Raw genomic sequence first — 14,234 nt, forward strand, 5'->3', positions numbered from 1 at the left:
CCTGTAGACAGCCACAAATAGTTGTACTCTTAAAATGGGCACAATATAAACGTTCAGCTGAAATAAAGGGGAAAATATTATATCCTCTAGGTTGGCTTACATTTATCTTTATTCTAACCCTTTACAACTTCAAGACATGAAGAAAAGAACCTCACCATCACAATTATGTAGATCTTGAGCCAGTCTAAAAGCGAATTGTTTAGCCTCGTTTAACATAGTCTGTTTCTCCTCTGCTGATAATTGTGGTCTGGGTTCTGGAATTCGAACTGGATTCAGGAGAGCAGCTGAAAATACAAATTCATAGTCGATTTTTAATCTAGCCAATCAACAAGCTGGCATGTAGACATTTTAACAGTTTTGTAAATTTGAAGACATATAGGAATTTTTTGAGTAGGGGTCACAGAACTGTCAAAGGGCGTGGCTGGGGGCACAAGCAATTCTGTTCTCTATGGAATAGCCTTAAGAAGGGCAAGTCTCAATTTTGATTAATGACTCACCACAGGCATTACAAATTTCTATTCTGTTACCAGTTGTTGGGTCGAAATGAATCTTCGGACTTGGATTGTGTCTACTTTTCTTCGTTCTACAGCCTCGTTTTGATTTCATTGGGTCAGAGACGTACGGTGATTTACAAAATCCACAGCAAAATGGTGGTTGTTTTGGTACAGCTGAAAGAGTTTGGACAAAATTATGGTAATCCAAAAGCCTTGTGCCATTGAACATGACATGAGACCATTTTAAAATAACAAAACAAACTATTTGAAACTGCTTTAGAAGCAAGGCTGTGACTCAATATAAGGGGTTCTAGGTTGAATTGAAAAAAAACCCACAGACTTCAAAAGTTTGGGCATTGTTTCAAAAATGAGGCATTTGTCTTCATTATGCTATGGTCTTGTGTTTTGATCTAGCTGTAAATGGGTATAGATAATCCAATGAAAGATCAATGCCAAGAGGTTTGGCTAAGTTCCAGCTGGTAGACAGGATCTTCGAGAAACAAAGTTGTTATTTGGGAAAAATGAGAGCCAAGAGATTAAGTTAAGAACCAGCTGGTGGACAGGATTCTGATGAACCTAAGTTGTTATCCTTGTAAGGTCAATGTCAAGAGGTTTGGCCAAGGACCAGCCGGTAGAAAGGATCCTCGTGAATCTAAGTTGTTATCTTGTAAGATCATTATCAAGAGGTTTGGCCAAGGACCAAGGACCAAGGACCATACTTGTTAAATATTGTTTTTTTCTTTTCTTACCTATGTGGAACGAGCTTGTTGCGTGTGAATCTTTGGTAGTAGATGTTTGTCTTTTAGTAGGAGAACTATTTTTATTGGATGGTTTTGATTTTTTACCAGAAGATCTTAATGGGTCAGGGGAGAAAGATTGACGTCTGCGTTTTTCTCTGACGCTCTTTCTGGGTGAGGAGGTCATGGTTTTAGTCTCCTGAAAATTGACAGAAAATTCAAAGTTAAAATCCTGGTTTTATCCAACACTTTCCTAATAAACATCAAAACTTCCATGTAATGCTAGGTTGGAACACTTTCTTTTTGTAACTCAGTTGGTAGTTGGTTGAATTGTCCTCTGCTAGGACAGTGGAGTAGCTCAGTCAGTAGTGAGTTGAATTGTCCTCTGCTAGGACAGTGGAATAGCTCAATCTGTAGCGAGTTAGATTGTCGTCTGCTAGGACAGTGGAATAGCTCAGTTTGTAGCGAGTTGAATTGTCCTCTGCTAGGACAGTGGAATAGCTCAGTCAGTAGTGAGTTGGATTGTCGTCTGCTAGGACAGTGGAATAGCTCAGTCTGTAGCGAGTTGAATTGTCCTCTGCTAGGACAGTGGAATAGCTCAGTCGGTAGCGAGTTGAATAGTCCTCTGCTAGGACAGTGGAATAGCTCAGTCAGAAGCGAGTTGAATAGTCCTCTGCTAGGACAGTGGAATAGCTCAGTCAGTAGTGAGTTGAATTGTCCTCTGCTAGGACAGTGGAATAGCTCAGTTGGTAGTGAGTTGAATTGTCATCTGCTAGGACAGTGAAATAGCTCAGTCAGTAGTGAGTTGAATTGTCCTCTGCTAGGACAGTGGAATAGCTCAGTTGGTAGTGAGTTGAATTGTCCTCTGCTAGGACAGTGGAATAGCTCAGTTGGTAGTGAGTTGAATTGTCCTCTGCTAGGACAGTGGAATAGCTCAGTCAGTAGTGAGTTGAATTGTCCTCTGCTAGGACAGTGGAATAGCTCAGTTGGTAGTGAGTTGGATTGTCATCTGCTAGGACAGTGGAATAGCTCAGTCTGTAGCGAGTTGGATTGTCATCTGCTTGGACAGTGGAATAGCTAAGTTGTAGTTAGTTGGATTGTCATCTGCTAGGACAGTGGAATAGCTCAGTCTATAGCGAGTTGGATTGTCATCTGCTAGGACAGTGGAATAGCTCAGTCTGTAGCGAGTTGGATTGTCATCTGCTTGGACAGTGGAATAGCTCAGTCTGTAGCGAGTTGGATTGTCATCTGCTTGGACAGTGGAATAGCTCAGTTGATAGAGAATTGGATTGTCATCTGCTTGGACAGTGGAATAGCTCAGTTGGTAGTTAGTTGGATTGTCATCCAGCATTGTTATGGTCTCTTTCTATCTTGTTCATATTTTTATATTTACCTCTGTTTTTGACTGCTGTAGTTGTTCTGCTTTGATCATATCTTCTTCCATATTTCATGATAACTCTATAACTAAATAAGAAATTTGATCTTGTTATTAGGAAAGCCTTTAGTTGAGGTGTGAACTAGTTAAATCTTAATCCTTCAATGGTTCCAAGTTAAGAGCACAACTTATAAATCAAACAAATATTATGGATAGATACTTCTAGAATAATTATTTCTTTCAACGTTTCAGTGTGGTTATTACACCCATTAGATATATAATGTAATCTAAAAAAAAAGAAAGCCTTTAGGAGGGGTGTTCAAAACTAGTTTTTTTTATTATCCAGTGTTATTAACATTTATTTTTGTCTTAAAATGAAATTCTTGAATTAAACTTTTCAATTTCTTTTGAAATCATAGTTTACAGCATTACTTTGAAATTTTCAAACTAATTCTTATGTGACAAATGTTAATTTGGAAGTTCATATTTCGGCCGAAAAAGAGCGCAAAAGAGCGACAAAATCGAGAGTCGCGAAATTGGACAATTTGTTGGGAGAATTTCTTACCGGATGTTTTGAGTAGGGAGATTTGAATCCAAATTTTTTAACGTTTCGTGTGTTTTTTGGCAGTGAATGGTCCAAATACAAACTCCTATGTGTTCTCTGATCATTGCTCTTGCATGTTGCATAGAATAAAATGGCTAAAAATGTTAGAAAAAGGCTGAAATTAATACAAACCCTTTGTTCACTGTTCTACAAAAGCCATGTTGAGTTTAGTCACGTGACTGAATATATTACCAGTTATCTCCACCTTCTTTAGTCGCAAACTTCCAGGAATTTTGTACTCTGCTTAAATTTTGGCAAAGTTTTCGTCAAATTAAATAACTAATTCGTTAAAAATTTGAAATAATTTCATAGCTTCAGTTGAATTGAGCTCAGAAATTGCTGCATGGATTGGTTATTCAATAGAAACAATATATTTTGTCTTTATAGACGTAATTTGTACATATTGCCCATAGTGATGTTTGTTGTAAGTCTTTTACAAATCCATTGGCCCAAGAATTTTCATATTTTCAAGAGCCTATCTCAGTTGCCGGGTATTTCTGATACAAAATCCTCATCAGGACAGCTAGTTTTAAATTTCCCAATATAGGACTTAATGTTAGCTAATTGACTAGAGCTCATCTCATACTGCTGACACATATCTTGGATACACAATCTTCATCAGGACATCTAGTTTTGGAAATGCGGAATAAATTTCTTATATATATGACTTAATTTTGAGTCGAGGTGAAGTGCTGCACCATTATAATTTATCAAAAATGGCCCCGATATCCTCCTTAAGTTTCAGTTTAAGTTAAAGCAAATGCAGCATGACACACAAACGCAGTGAAGCCCCCTGTGACCTCTTATCATATCAATACCGGGGCGTATATCGTACCTATATCTCGCCTGAAATTCAATATAGAATCTTCCTTGTTGATTTTGATCGTAATCCATTAAAGGAAATGTTTGGTCTAATTTTATTTTTACAGCTGATTGTTGTTGTTATCGGGGTTGAATTTCTTAATAGCTTCTTGAAATAGAAGATGTCTGTAAGTTCAGACATTTCTCATCGTTTTCTGACCCCAGAGATACTACCCTTAACTGAAACATCTACCTCTGTTCCAGCCTGTGATGAATTTTAAAGCTGTCGACAACCCATAACTGTCCAAATATTTTGGATGTTTCGGACTAATAATAAACGTGTGTGAGGCATAGTGCTAAAGTGATCTGTTGGGTTTTATATATGGGCATCCCCTCCTCAAGAACGTAGATTTGTTATAAACGATCTATGAAGAATATAAGTATGTAATAAATCAATTTTATAACTTATCTGTCGTTCATTAATATACATATTACATATTATCTAAAGTTCAGAGACACGCCTTTATTAAGACAGCCGTTTTCCTTTATTACAGAAAACTGCCAATAATGTCCTTATTACAGCTCGACAATATGGTCCTAACGGTTCCTCAAACGTAATAGACGGATGGGTAAACGGCCTCCGTGTAAGTTAAGCTTGCGCTCCGCTGACGTTAAGAGATCTTTGTCTGTCCCAAAGTAGATTCAAACCCACGGCACATAATCACTCTGGTGAAAACAGCCCAACTCGTTACTGGTGGAGCTCTCCCATTAAGAGTTTGACTTAAATATATTCCCACCCCAAATGAAATATAAAGCTGTGACTTCTGGGAAATACCGTTATTATTATTTATTGTATATATTGTAAGATGATAAACGCAGATAAGAAACTGATATTGGCCCACTTACCCGTTATAATCCGATACACCAGATCTTATTGGACGAATGGAATGAAATGTAGTTTAACCTCCTTTTTGCGCCTGGCAGAAAAGTCTTACCTTTCAGCTTCGATTTTCGTCATCCAAAACCCTGAGTCTGAGACTCGAAACGACGATTCTTTGTCATTTTGATCAAAGGACCAAAGGTTGAGATAAGTTCAGATATCTCGGACTAATTAAGATAAGGGAATAAAATACTATTTAAAATCAATTGATCTTGTGTAAACACCTCCTGATAGCATATTGGGGTCGGTTGGTCAAAAATACCAAGTGTGCCCGAAGTTCCAAAATGGTTCAAGTGGTGATTAAGGATTCGTTAAGAATTGGAAACAAAAGAGTTCCACTGCCCCGACAAACTCCTTTATACTGCACTGTCCAAAATTTCCGTTAAATTGCTATTTCAACTTTAGAATACATTGGGAAAATCGGAATTGAGTAGGCTGATACCGCTGTCGTGACAAAATTTCCCTCATTGCACACTTCATGCCGTTCATCTTAACCATAAGGCGCAGAAAGGTGATCTTAAAACTCCATTCTTTTTAGAATGCTTTGGACAGTGAGACATTCCACACTCTTTTTCGACAGGTGTAAATTTACAATCGCGGTTGGGGTTAAACAGACCTGAATATTGCTGATAAGAGAAGTAAAATGGGCGTGTGCAGACGACATTTTGTCTTAGAATGATTTGTACTATCACCTGACGTAAGGTGTATTCAGACGACGAAAGAGTTGCGAAAGGATTGCGAAAGGACTAAACGTTCAATTCAGAGGATTTCCTAAGGACTATTTCAAACTGAAGGATTGCGAAAGGACTAAACGTTCAAACCGGAAGACTTCCAAAGGACCGACTTTTAAAGGAAATCTGTGAATAAACGGACTAGTAGCTTCAAAGCGAACGCTAACGTTTCAAACCGTATGGTGTATTTAGACCCTCGGTACGGTCCTCTTGTCTGATAGAAAGCACCCTAGATAGTTAAAAACTAGCTAACCAGAGGAACAGTCCAGTCATGTCCAAGATCACCAAAAATCTTCAAAAGATAAGAGCGATATTTTGGATTTTTGTGTTTTAGTTTTTAATACAGTACCCTTCAAAATATCTTCATTGTCTAAACTAATAAATAAGTTCCATTTAGAGAGAACCATATCGAACGTTTCCACACGATTTCTCCAGAACAATTTTAACTTTGGTTTGGTTTGTGAACTCAACATCATCTTTTGAGAGTCCACATACTTTTAAGTGCAGTATTGTTAATATTTCGCAAGGATATTTAGCAATTTTTCACATGAGCTTATCTCTTGACGACATAGATATGAAAATAACCTGACCCAACTTCTGATAAGAAAACAGACCCTTCATTTGATATACTTGAATCGAGCGTTTGCTCGTCTTGCAAGTGTTTGGTTAAGATACCGAAAGACGCTTTGGAATTCGAAATTTGTGTGAAAGGTCAATGATAGGCTCAATCTGACCTGTGCTTGATTTGGAATATATCGCCGAACCTCCAAATAAGCCTGAAACACGTCTGAAATCGAAGTAACGTCCGAATTGAGAAAAATTATCGTTTGAAATAAGCGGACGTATCATCTGAAATAAACTGGAGGCAGCTTTGGCTAGACCGGAAGTAACTTTTGTAAAACCGGAAGTAACGGTATAGATTTACCGGAAGTGACATATAAAGGGATCAAGATGTATCGATCAGATCGAAGAAACGATCATCTTCAATTGGAATTAAATTCTAGAATCAACAAGCCTCTCAGAGGACAAGAAAGCGCAGACGAAATCCGTCAGGACAGGCGAACCAGACGACATGGACGACAGGAAGCATTACCTCCCTTGAATTTAGCAGACGACAGAGAAGGTCCTAGTGACTACTATGGCGACAGAAGTCCAAGATCGAGAGATCAATATGACGAACGAGATGAAGCCTCGAACAATTATCATCAAACGGAGGAACGTCTTGATCGTAGACGTCCGAACAGATATTCTGCCGCTGAGCGTCAGCGACGTCCCGATGAAATATCAGAAAGTCCAAGGTACAAAGACTCTGATGCATATGCTAACGATTTAGGTGTGGACAGAAGAGTGTCGGATCGCCGCCAAGAACCTCGTCTGCCGATAAAAATCGACAACGAAAGACGTTTTGAGCACGACATTGCAGAACCATCGACTCCGGAGTCAACCGTCGATACTTATCCACGAGGAGTGGGGAGGGTCATTAATAAATTCGAAAAGAAGTTGGCAAATCCTGGCGGGAATCCGTCGTTCAGACGACAGGAGCGACATGCAGACGATAGTTTTTCTCCGGAGTCCAGCGGAAACTTTTCTCCTCGAAGCTTCGACATCCGACAAGATGATGAGTTCCGTGGGAATCCAGTCCGACGTACAGACAGTCGCAACCGATACAACGATGTAGGTAAACCAAGAGATCAGGCAATAGAGGCTTCAAATTTTTTGGACGTTGCCACCCGGCTTCCGAAACGGGAACCCAGCATCATTAGAGAGGAGAGTCCCTACAAGCATTCCAGACAAGACTCGGCAGCTTCGTCAATTGTCTATCCCCCAGTGGAAAAGCGACTGTATCAAGAACTGAGACCTCCCGGAGCTATTAGAGTATATCCAGATCGAAAACGGGATTCCGACCTCAGCGAATTGGATGAAGCAGTAACGGAATTCCCGGGATATCCTTCCACTGATAACAGACGCATGCGTTTGGAAGATAAAGCCGATCTTTTGCGAAGGGACATCAGACCGTATGGATCACCACAAACCCAAGTCAATCCAGCTTTTGATGGCTACATCGACGAAGACGTTGAACTGGATATCGATCCATATCGTGAGAAGACCAAACGGGTTTCCCCACGAGAGGATTCCCCAGACTGGAAAATCTATTCCGGACGAGAGGATCAACCTAGAGAATATGCAAACACAGGAGATAACTATGGTACCAGGGAATTTCCCAGACCTAGGTCGTCCGAGTACAGCAATTCTCCCCGAGAAGCAATACAAAACTACGCACCAGTAAGGGTCCACAAAAATTCCGAGGTGCGAGCAATCGAGGAGCTTGATAAGGTCATTGATTATGCGGATCATCCAAGAAGTAATTTTACGATGTCTTCTACTAAGGCTAACGGATATTCCAACATCCCAGAAAACTACAAAGTCTACGGACCAGCAAATGATGGACGTAGCTCGGTATATTCTTCAAGATTGGATACCAGCGTGGTCCGAAGTCGCAAAGAAACGCGACACCAGTCGCTTCATCCTTGTATGGTATTTTTACTCATTGTGGCTGGGATGTTCATCATTTGGGACGCGGTGAACGATTGGCTGTTTTTCATACGGAATCAGAATTGGATTTGCAGCTCTAACGTCAGCCTCTCCAGAGACCCATACAACTTAACATTCGGTAATTTGTCATTGGTATGCGATGAGAAACGTGAACTTTTTCGAGTCCTTGTCGTCATCGCAACAGCTTGGGGCTCCCTGATTTCAGTTCTACAAATTATCAACATTATGGTTACTATGGTTACCGGATTGCGTAGCGGGAAAGTTAGAGCAATGTCCGGTCTTTCGGAACTTCTGCTAGCTATTATTCTTCGAGAGATTCCTCAAATGCTTCTGGTCCTGTTCTTGAACTTTCCTTGTGACTGTGGAGAGGATGCTCGGCTGATAACGACGCTTGTGATCGGAGGCGGATTCCTTAGCTCAGTGGTGCGATTCTTGACTACGTTCCGTTCATGTCTGGGTAAGAACGGACTTGACGATTCTGACGAAAGCGGTGATGACGTCAAAGAACGTGTGTGTGATATTCCATGCCCCACGTGCTGTTTGACCCTTAGAGTTCAAAGTTCAGGGTGCAAATCGAGGTGTTGGTGCTATGAACTGATCAAGTTTCTGCCGTGTTGCCAGACGTGTCAAAAAGACAAAGAACAAAAAGGGCTTAGACTGACGAATTTGTTTGGACTATTCTTGTTACTTGTTGCTTTGGTTGCTCAAATTGTTGTATTGCTTTTATAACCCCGAATGATTTTAACCCTTGTTGATTTCAGTGGCTCAACAACCATCCCTAAGGGGGCGCCATTCCCTGAAACATATGAAGAAGAGCATAGCTTAGAAATAATTTCCCCGATGAGGGGCCTTAAACAGTCCACGGGCCCTGATCCATCTATAGTTTCAGAGATATCGGCCCCCATTCCAAATTGTTCCATCGCCGATCCGTCCACCATAATCCGTCATTAAATGATGGGTCGCTGGACAGCGGTATTCCTCATTAGGTGAGGGCATAACAATACAATTGTCAAGGGGAGCAACAGCAATTTTTTAATTTGTACTATAATACATTTGTATTGAAAGTGTGTAATGTAATGTGCAATATAGAGTTTTGATGATATTCCAAATGATTTTATTCATAACGTCTTTGTGTTTTTTACTCCATGTGTATTTCGGAGGGTGGGGTGGGGCGTAGATTAGTTTCTTTGTGGATGTTCGTTAATAAACTTAAATAGAACCATGCTGGTGCTGGGGCTGACAACCGGTCGACTATCGTAGGCAGTGACCGTGGTATAAAAATAATAATTTTTCTTATCATGAGGAGGATTTGAACCCATGGCATCTAGCCCCCTTAGCAGACGACAATCCAAATCGCTAAATATACCCAAATATACACAAATTGTTTGAAATGTAGAGTTATTTGGCCTCTTTTGCCAGCCTAAAGGGGCTTTTTCTAGTTTCTACTGTATTGATGAGCCCGCAACGCACACCTTCACAGATATCCAGATCCGAAGCTACAGAGGACCAATGCCTCCCTGGAAAAAAAATCTGACAACTAGCCAATTCCATTACTGCAACTATTCACTTTACACCATTGCCCCTTCCTGATATATTACTTGCCCCTTCCGGATATATTACTTGTCCCTCGGGATATATTACTTGCCCCTCAGACTATACTGTATTACTACTTCCGATCAATCAAGTCTGGCTACGGACTCGTAGATATCTGACTGAAAATTTGAATACTGTAAATTGATGATATAAGTGTCCCTGATACACATACATGTATAAAGTTTAGAAAACCTTTTTACAATCCCTTTAAATTTTAGACATAAATAACGATCCGATCTTAAAGATGATTTAATAGCTACTAAGCTGATAAACTTCGACTTTATGAGTCAAAACATAAAATAGAGAACATTACTTGTACATATCACGCAGTGTGTTATCTCATTTTCATTTAGGTAGGAGCTGTTTATAAAACTTGGCTAACGTTCAATTCAAGGGCAATAACTCGAGTTGGATTAGCCGTCGTGGTAAACGGATTAAATGATATCTTGGTAACGTATTAAGTGAATGTTTACTGTCGTTACGGATCATTGAAGGTTGAATTGGTTGACACAGATTTCTATGTACAGTGATTTCACTCAGTGACTGACCAAATGTCATATGGACCTCAATAACGGTACATTTTCACGAAATTTCGTACTCGGCTTAAAATAGTAGGTTTATATCTCGTGTCGAAAGTTCGTGTAGTGTATTCTTCTTTGACACGATTCCTGCAAATGTATGTTATATTAGAGTGAAACTTTGAAGAAATCAGTGAATATTTTGGTTAAAACTTTGGATTTTGGACTATCTACAAGAAATTTGTGAATTCGGACAAGGAAAGGGAGTAAAATGTCTCGAAGTAGAGTTGGACATGGGATCGAAGAAAGTGTAGAGATGCAGAATTATCGCGAGGACCTAGATAGAGTAAGTATTGAGCTTCTATTTATCACGAAATGGGGGTGGGGCGGTGAGATATCACTGAGAAATAAGGCGGGGCTAATATAGTGGGGATCTAAAACGCCTGGATATAGAGGAATGCGAAGGTAACAATGTATCAAAATAAGGAGATTGGTTTACAGGTCGGACAAATATCAGTGTCAAGGTTTCGGTTTACTATAAAGGACACCAATGAATCACTACTCTTTTTTGATGAATGCCTTTGGGATGTGCAACAATGTTGTAACGATATTCATTTGACGTTCGTAACAAAAGTAAACATTGTTGCATTATAACGCATGTAATATTTATACAATTAGACCACAGGTATTGGTTAATGGTCATATCCGGATATGCTGATCCCTTTAAATGGCTGCATTCCATGTTAACAAACGAAATTGAACACACTTAAGTCTCATATCCTAACTTGTTTAGTTACGTGTGTTAATTCCTTTACATATTGACACTCACAGTTTAGTGTTAAAGTTTGTTTGCAAATTCGTGACTTTTCCGTTTAATACTGTCTTTATTCTGTCTTCGTGTTAAAAATCAAATAGGAAATGAATGAATGAATGAATGAATGAATGAATGAATGAATGAATGAATGAATGAATAAATTGCATCCATACTATTGTAAGGGGAGGAATGAATAAAAAGTATATATTTTGCAGTAAGTAGATAAATTGGCTTGTTATGGAATAGGTAATAATGTTTCACAGGTTCGAATCTTCTAATGGAAGAAATTCTCATACCACAGGTTTTGAGTTGGAAGTAGTATCATGAATAATGCATGAATATAAATATCCAACATATAAATATGAAAATATGAATAATACAATAAGTCATATTCAGTATTTATAAATCAACAAATAAATAGAATGAACAATATAGACGAAAATCATATGACTACATATACAGTTTTATACAGCGAGCGTGTTATTCATAAAACCGGCATTTAACAGAATGCACAAATGAACTAATGAATGAATGAATTGAAGAATGAATGAATTAACGAATGAATGAATTGAAGAATGAATGAATTAACGAATGAATGAATAGAGGATGAAAGAAAAGGAAGGAAGAAATACTTGAACGAATGAACTTCATAATAGTGTTGATTGCACTATATGTTATATAAATCAAGTCTCGTTGCATCTTTACAATGTCAAGCTATAATTACCAACTTCATCTGCAATAGCGACTTTTCTTTTGGGGGATTTGATTGGCTGTATTTTCTGGCAAACAATCCAATCAAATCGCTGAAAAGTTGCGTTTAATAAAACTCTAATTTGTAATATAGACTACCATTAAAATTGTGTCCGTTATTATATATGAACTTTATTGATATGACCTGGTTTCAAGTGCAGTATTTAATTAACTTAATTACATGGTTTATAATTAAACACATTCCATACGACTTCTAATATACACCAAACTATTTACAGAGTAAGCCTATATACTCCATACAAATACAATACTTGGTGAAATGAATTGGAGTTTTACGCCCTATCTTTCTGTACATGCTTAGAGCTAATATGGGCAGACAACCTCCTACAGGGGATACAGACATTTTTTTACTATATGAAATAATAAAAAAAACTGAAAGTAGGGGGCCAAAGCCGGTCCAGCCATTTTTCTGGAGAAAAAAAGTTTCCATAGAAACGCCACTGTTTGGATCAAATGTGGGCGGAAGCTAATGGTTTCTAGTATTAAGGATATATGTGTATAATTTGGTAACTTATTGCCTAGAAATTAATCTTATTAATAAGATTTATGATTACCATCTGTTCGTATCCCAAGTAGAACGATACATGACCACCCTCTCACCGTTGGGCTCTCTGCTTTTGGGCTTTCAACATGCCCGTAGCAATCCCAGGGGGATATTTTGAAGGGGCCCCCCTCTGGGCCTGGCTTTCACTGCACTTTTAAATGATTAGGGAAGCATTTAACATCCTCGAAAACAGCTCAACCACGAAGCAAGGAAGGGTAGGCGGTTTTTAGCCCATGCTGTTAATATATCTTTCTATTCAAGCATACTCAATTTAAAAAAATTCTATTCAAACTAATGTGTTTACATAAACTCTATCTGTTGCGTGAAATCTTGTAATTTTAATAGACTACCATTATATATATATTTTTTTAAAATTTGAAATCATAAACCATGTTCTTCACATTCTGTTTATTATGTTCACAGCTTGATCGACGGCGTTACATTTATAAGGGTATTTTTTACCCTGCGCTTCTTGCTCTTAACTAGAGATCGCAGTACCCACGCCCTTATCAAAAAATAAATTGACTGTGGTTCTCTTTAACCAAACAGCTTCGTGTGAAGTCTTATTGAGGCTACCTTTCCTATACCAGAAGTTAAAAATTGACACTTAAGGTGAAAGTGGGTCAAGAATTTCGTACCTTGAAGGCCAAAAATGATTGATGATGGGCCGCTTTCTCTTTTGTATTTTTCTTTTATTTATTCATTCAAGCAAATCAAATAGACATAAACGTATACTAGTTTATATAGCCTAAACTAGTGATATATTTCTGTAGTATTTTAGATGACATTTTCTAGGTTAAAGCTACTGAATAATACACCCACATACCGAAAATATCTTCTTTTTTTTTTTACTTTCTTATATATAGTTTTAGAATATTGGAAAGGGGGGGGAGGGGGGGGGTCAGAGAGTAACTGTCATCCTCAAGTCTTGGAGGAATGAGTTCACCTTTCTTCTAACCAATTGATGCCCTTCGGTTTGCTGTTGGCCCAACCATTCCCTTAGTGTATGTCGGATATTAAATAAAGGAGAGGGAGGTGGTGAGCTTGAAGTTCAAGACTACCTTGAAAAGATTATAACATCGTCATCGCGGGGTCCAGTCTACGATGGTTGGGAAATCTGAATGGTGGAACTTGGCATATTGAACGCCCAAAGCCAAGAAACCGTGTATGCTTCCCTTAAGTACCAAAATGGTATTTGAAACCTTAACTCCAGTCCTTTAAAGCAACTTTTACATATTTTGTTCGGGGTTAAGCCTATTTTATAATCATCTTAGGCTTAACCTCGGCTTAGCTTATCATAGGCCTAATAATAGCCCAGCTTTAGACCAACTGACTGGGCAGTTCTGAGTTGATAAGACATTCAGTCTGATTTTTAAGTAAGCAAATTGGAAAGGAGACAGGCGCAGATATCTTAGATCATAGCCTAATTCTGGACAGCTCTGGATCTTTAGCAACACAAAAATTAGTCATTTGAAAAGAAGACAGACGGAGATAAGTGCAAAGCTGTATAAATTATAATTAGGGAAATTAGTTGATCAGTTTAAAAAAGAGACAGGCAACAGACTTGGGTTGTTAAAGTTTTCAGCAAGTAAAGGGTGTAAAAAATTAGTATTGGTTGTATAGTTGTGTGCAGGAAGTGTTTCAATTCTTGGATACAGCTTCCAAGATGAACAAACAACCAAAACGATATGGACGAAGGGTAAGGCAAGCTTAAAGAAACTTTTTTTTTTTTTTTTTTTGCTTTTTAACCAGTGAATTT

General features: G+C 38.5%; 2 protein-coding genes across 2 annotated transcripts; one reads left to right on the forward strand and one right to left on the reverse strand.

The window, feature by feature from the left end:
• Window positions 1–2,261: 2,261 nt before the first annotated feature.
• LOTGIDRAFT_109255 (hypothetical protein) lies at window positions 2,262–2,582 on the reverse strand (the record flags this gene model as incomplete). Its single annotated transcript, XM_009046256.1, has 1 exon — window positions 2,262–2,582. The coding sequence occupies one exon, from the start codon at window positions 2,580–2,582 to the stop codon at window positions 2,262–2,264; it is 321 nt and encodes a 106-aa protein (XP_009044504.1).
• Window positions 2,583–6,633: 4,051 nt separating this feature from the next.
• LOTGIDRAFT_156243 (hypothetical protein) lies at window positions 6,634–9,061 on the forward strand (the record flags this gene model as incomplete). Its single annotated transcript, XM_009046257.1, has 2 exons — window positions 6,634–8,692; window positions 8,997–9,061. 2 exons carry the CDS (start codon window positions 6,634–6,636, stop codon window positions 9,059–9,061), a joined length of 2,124 nt encoding a protein of 707 aa, XP_009044505.1.
• Window positions 9,062–14,234: the final 5,173 nt, after the last annotated feature.

The sequence above is a fragment of the Lottia gigantea genome (genome assembly GCF_000327385.1).
Source record: "Lottia gigantea unplaced genomic scaffold LOTGIsca_10, whole genome shotgun sequence".
NCBI lineage: Eukaryota > Metazoa > Mollusca > Gastropoda > Lottiidae > Lottia > Lottia gigantea.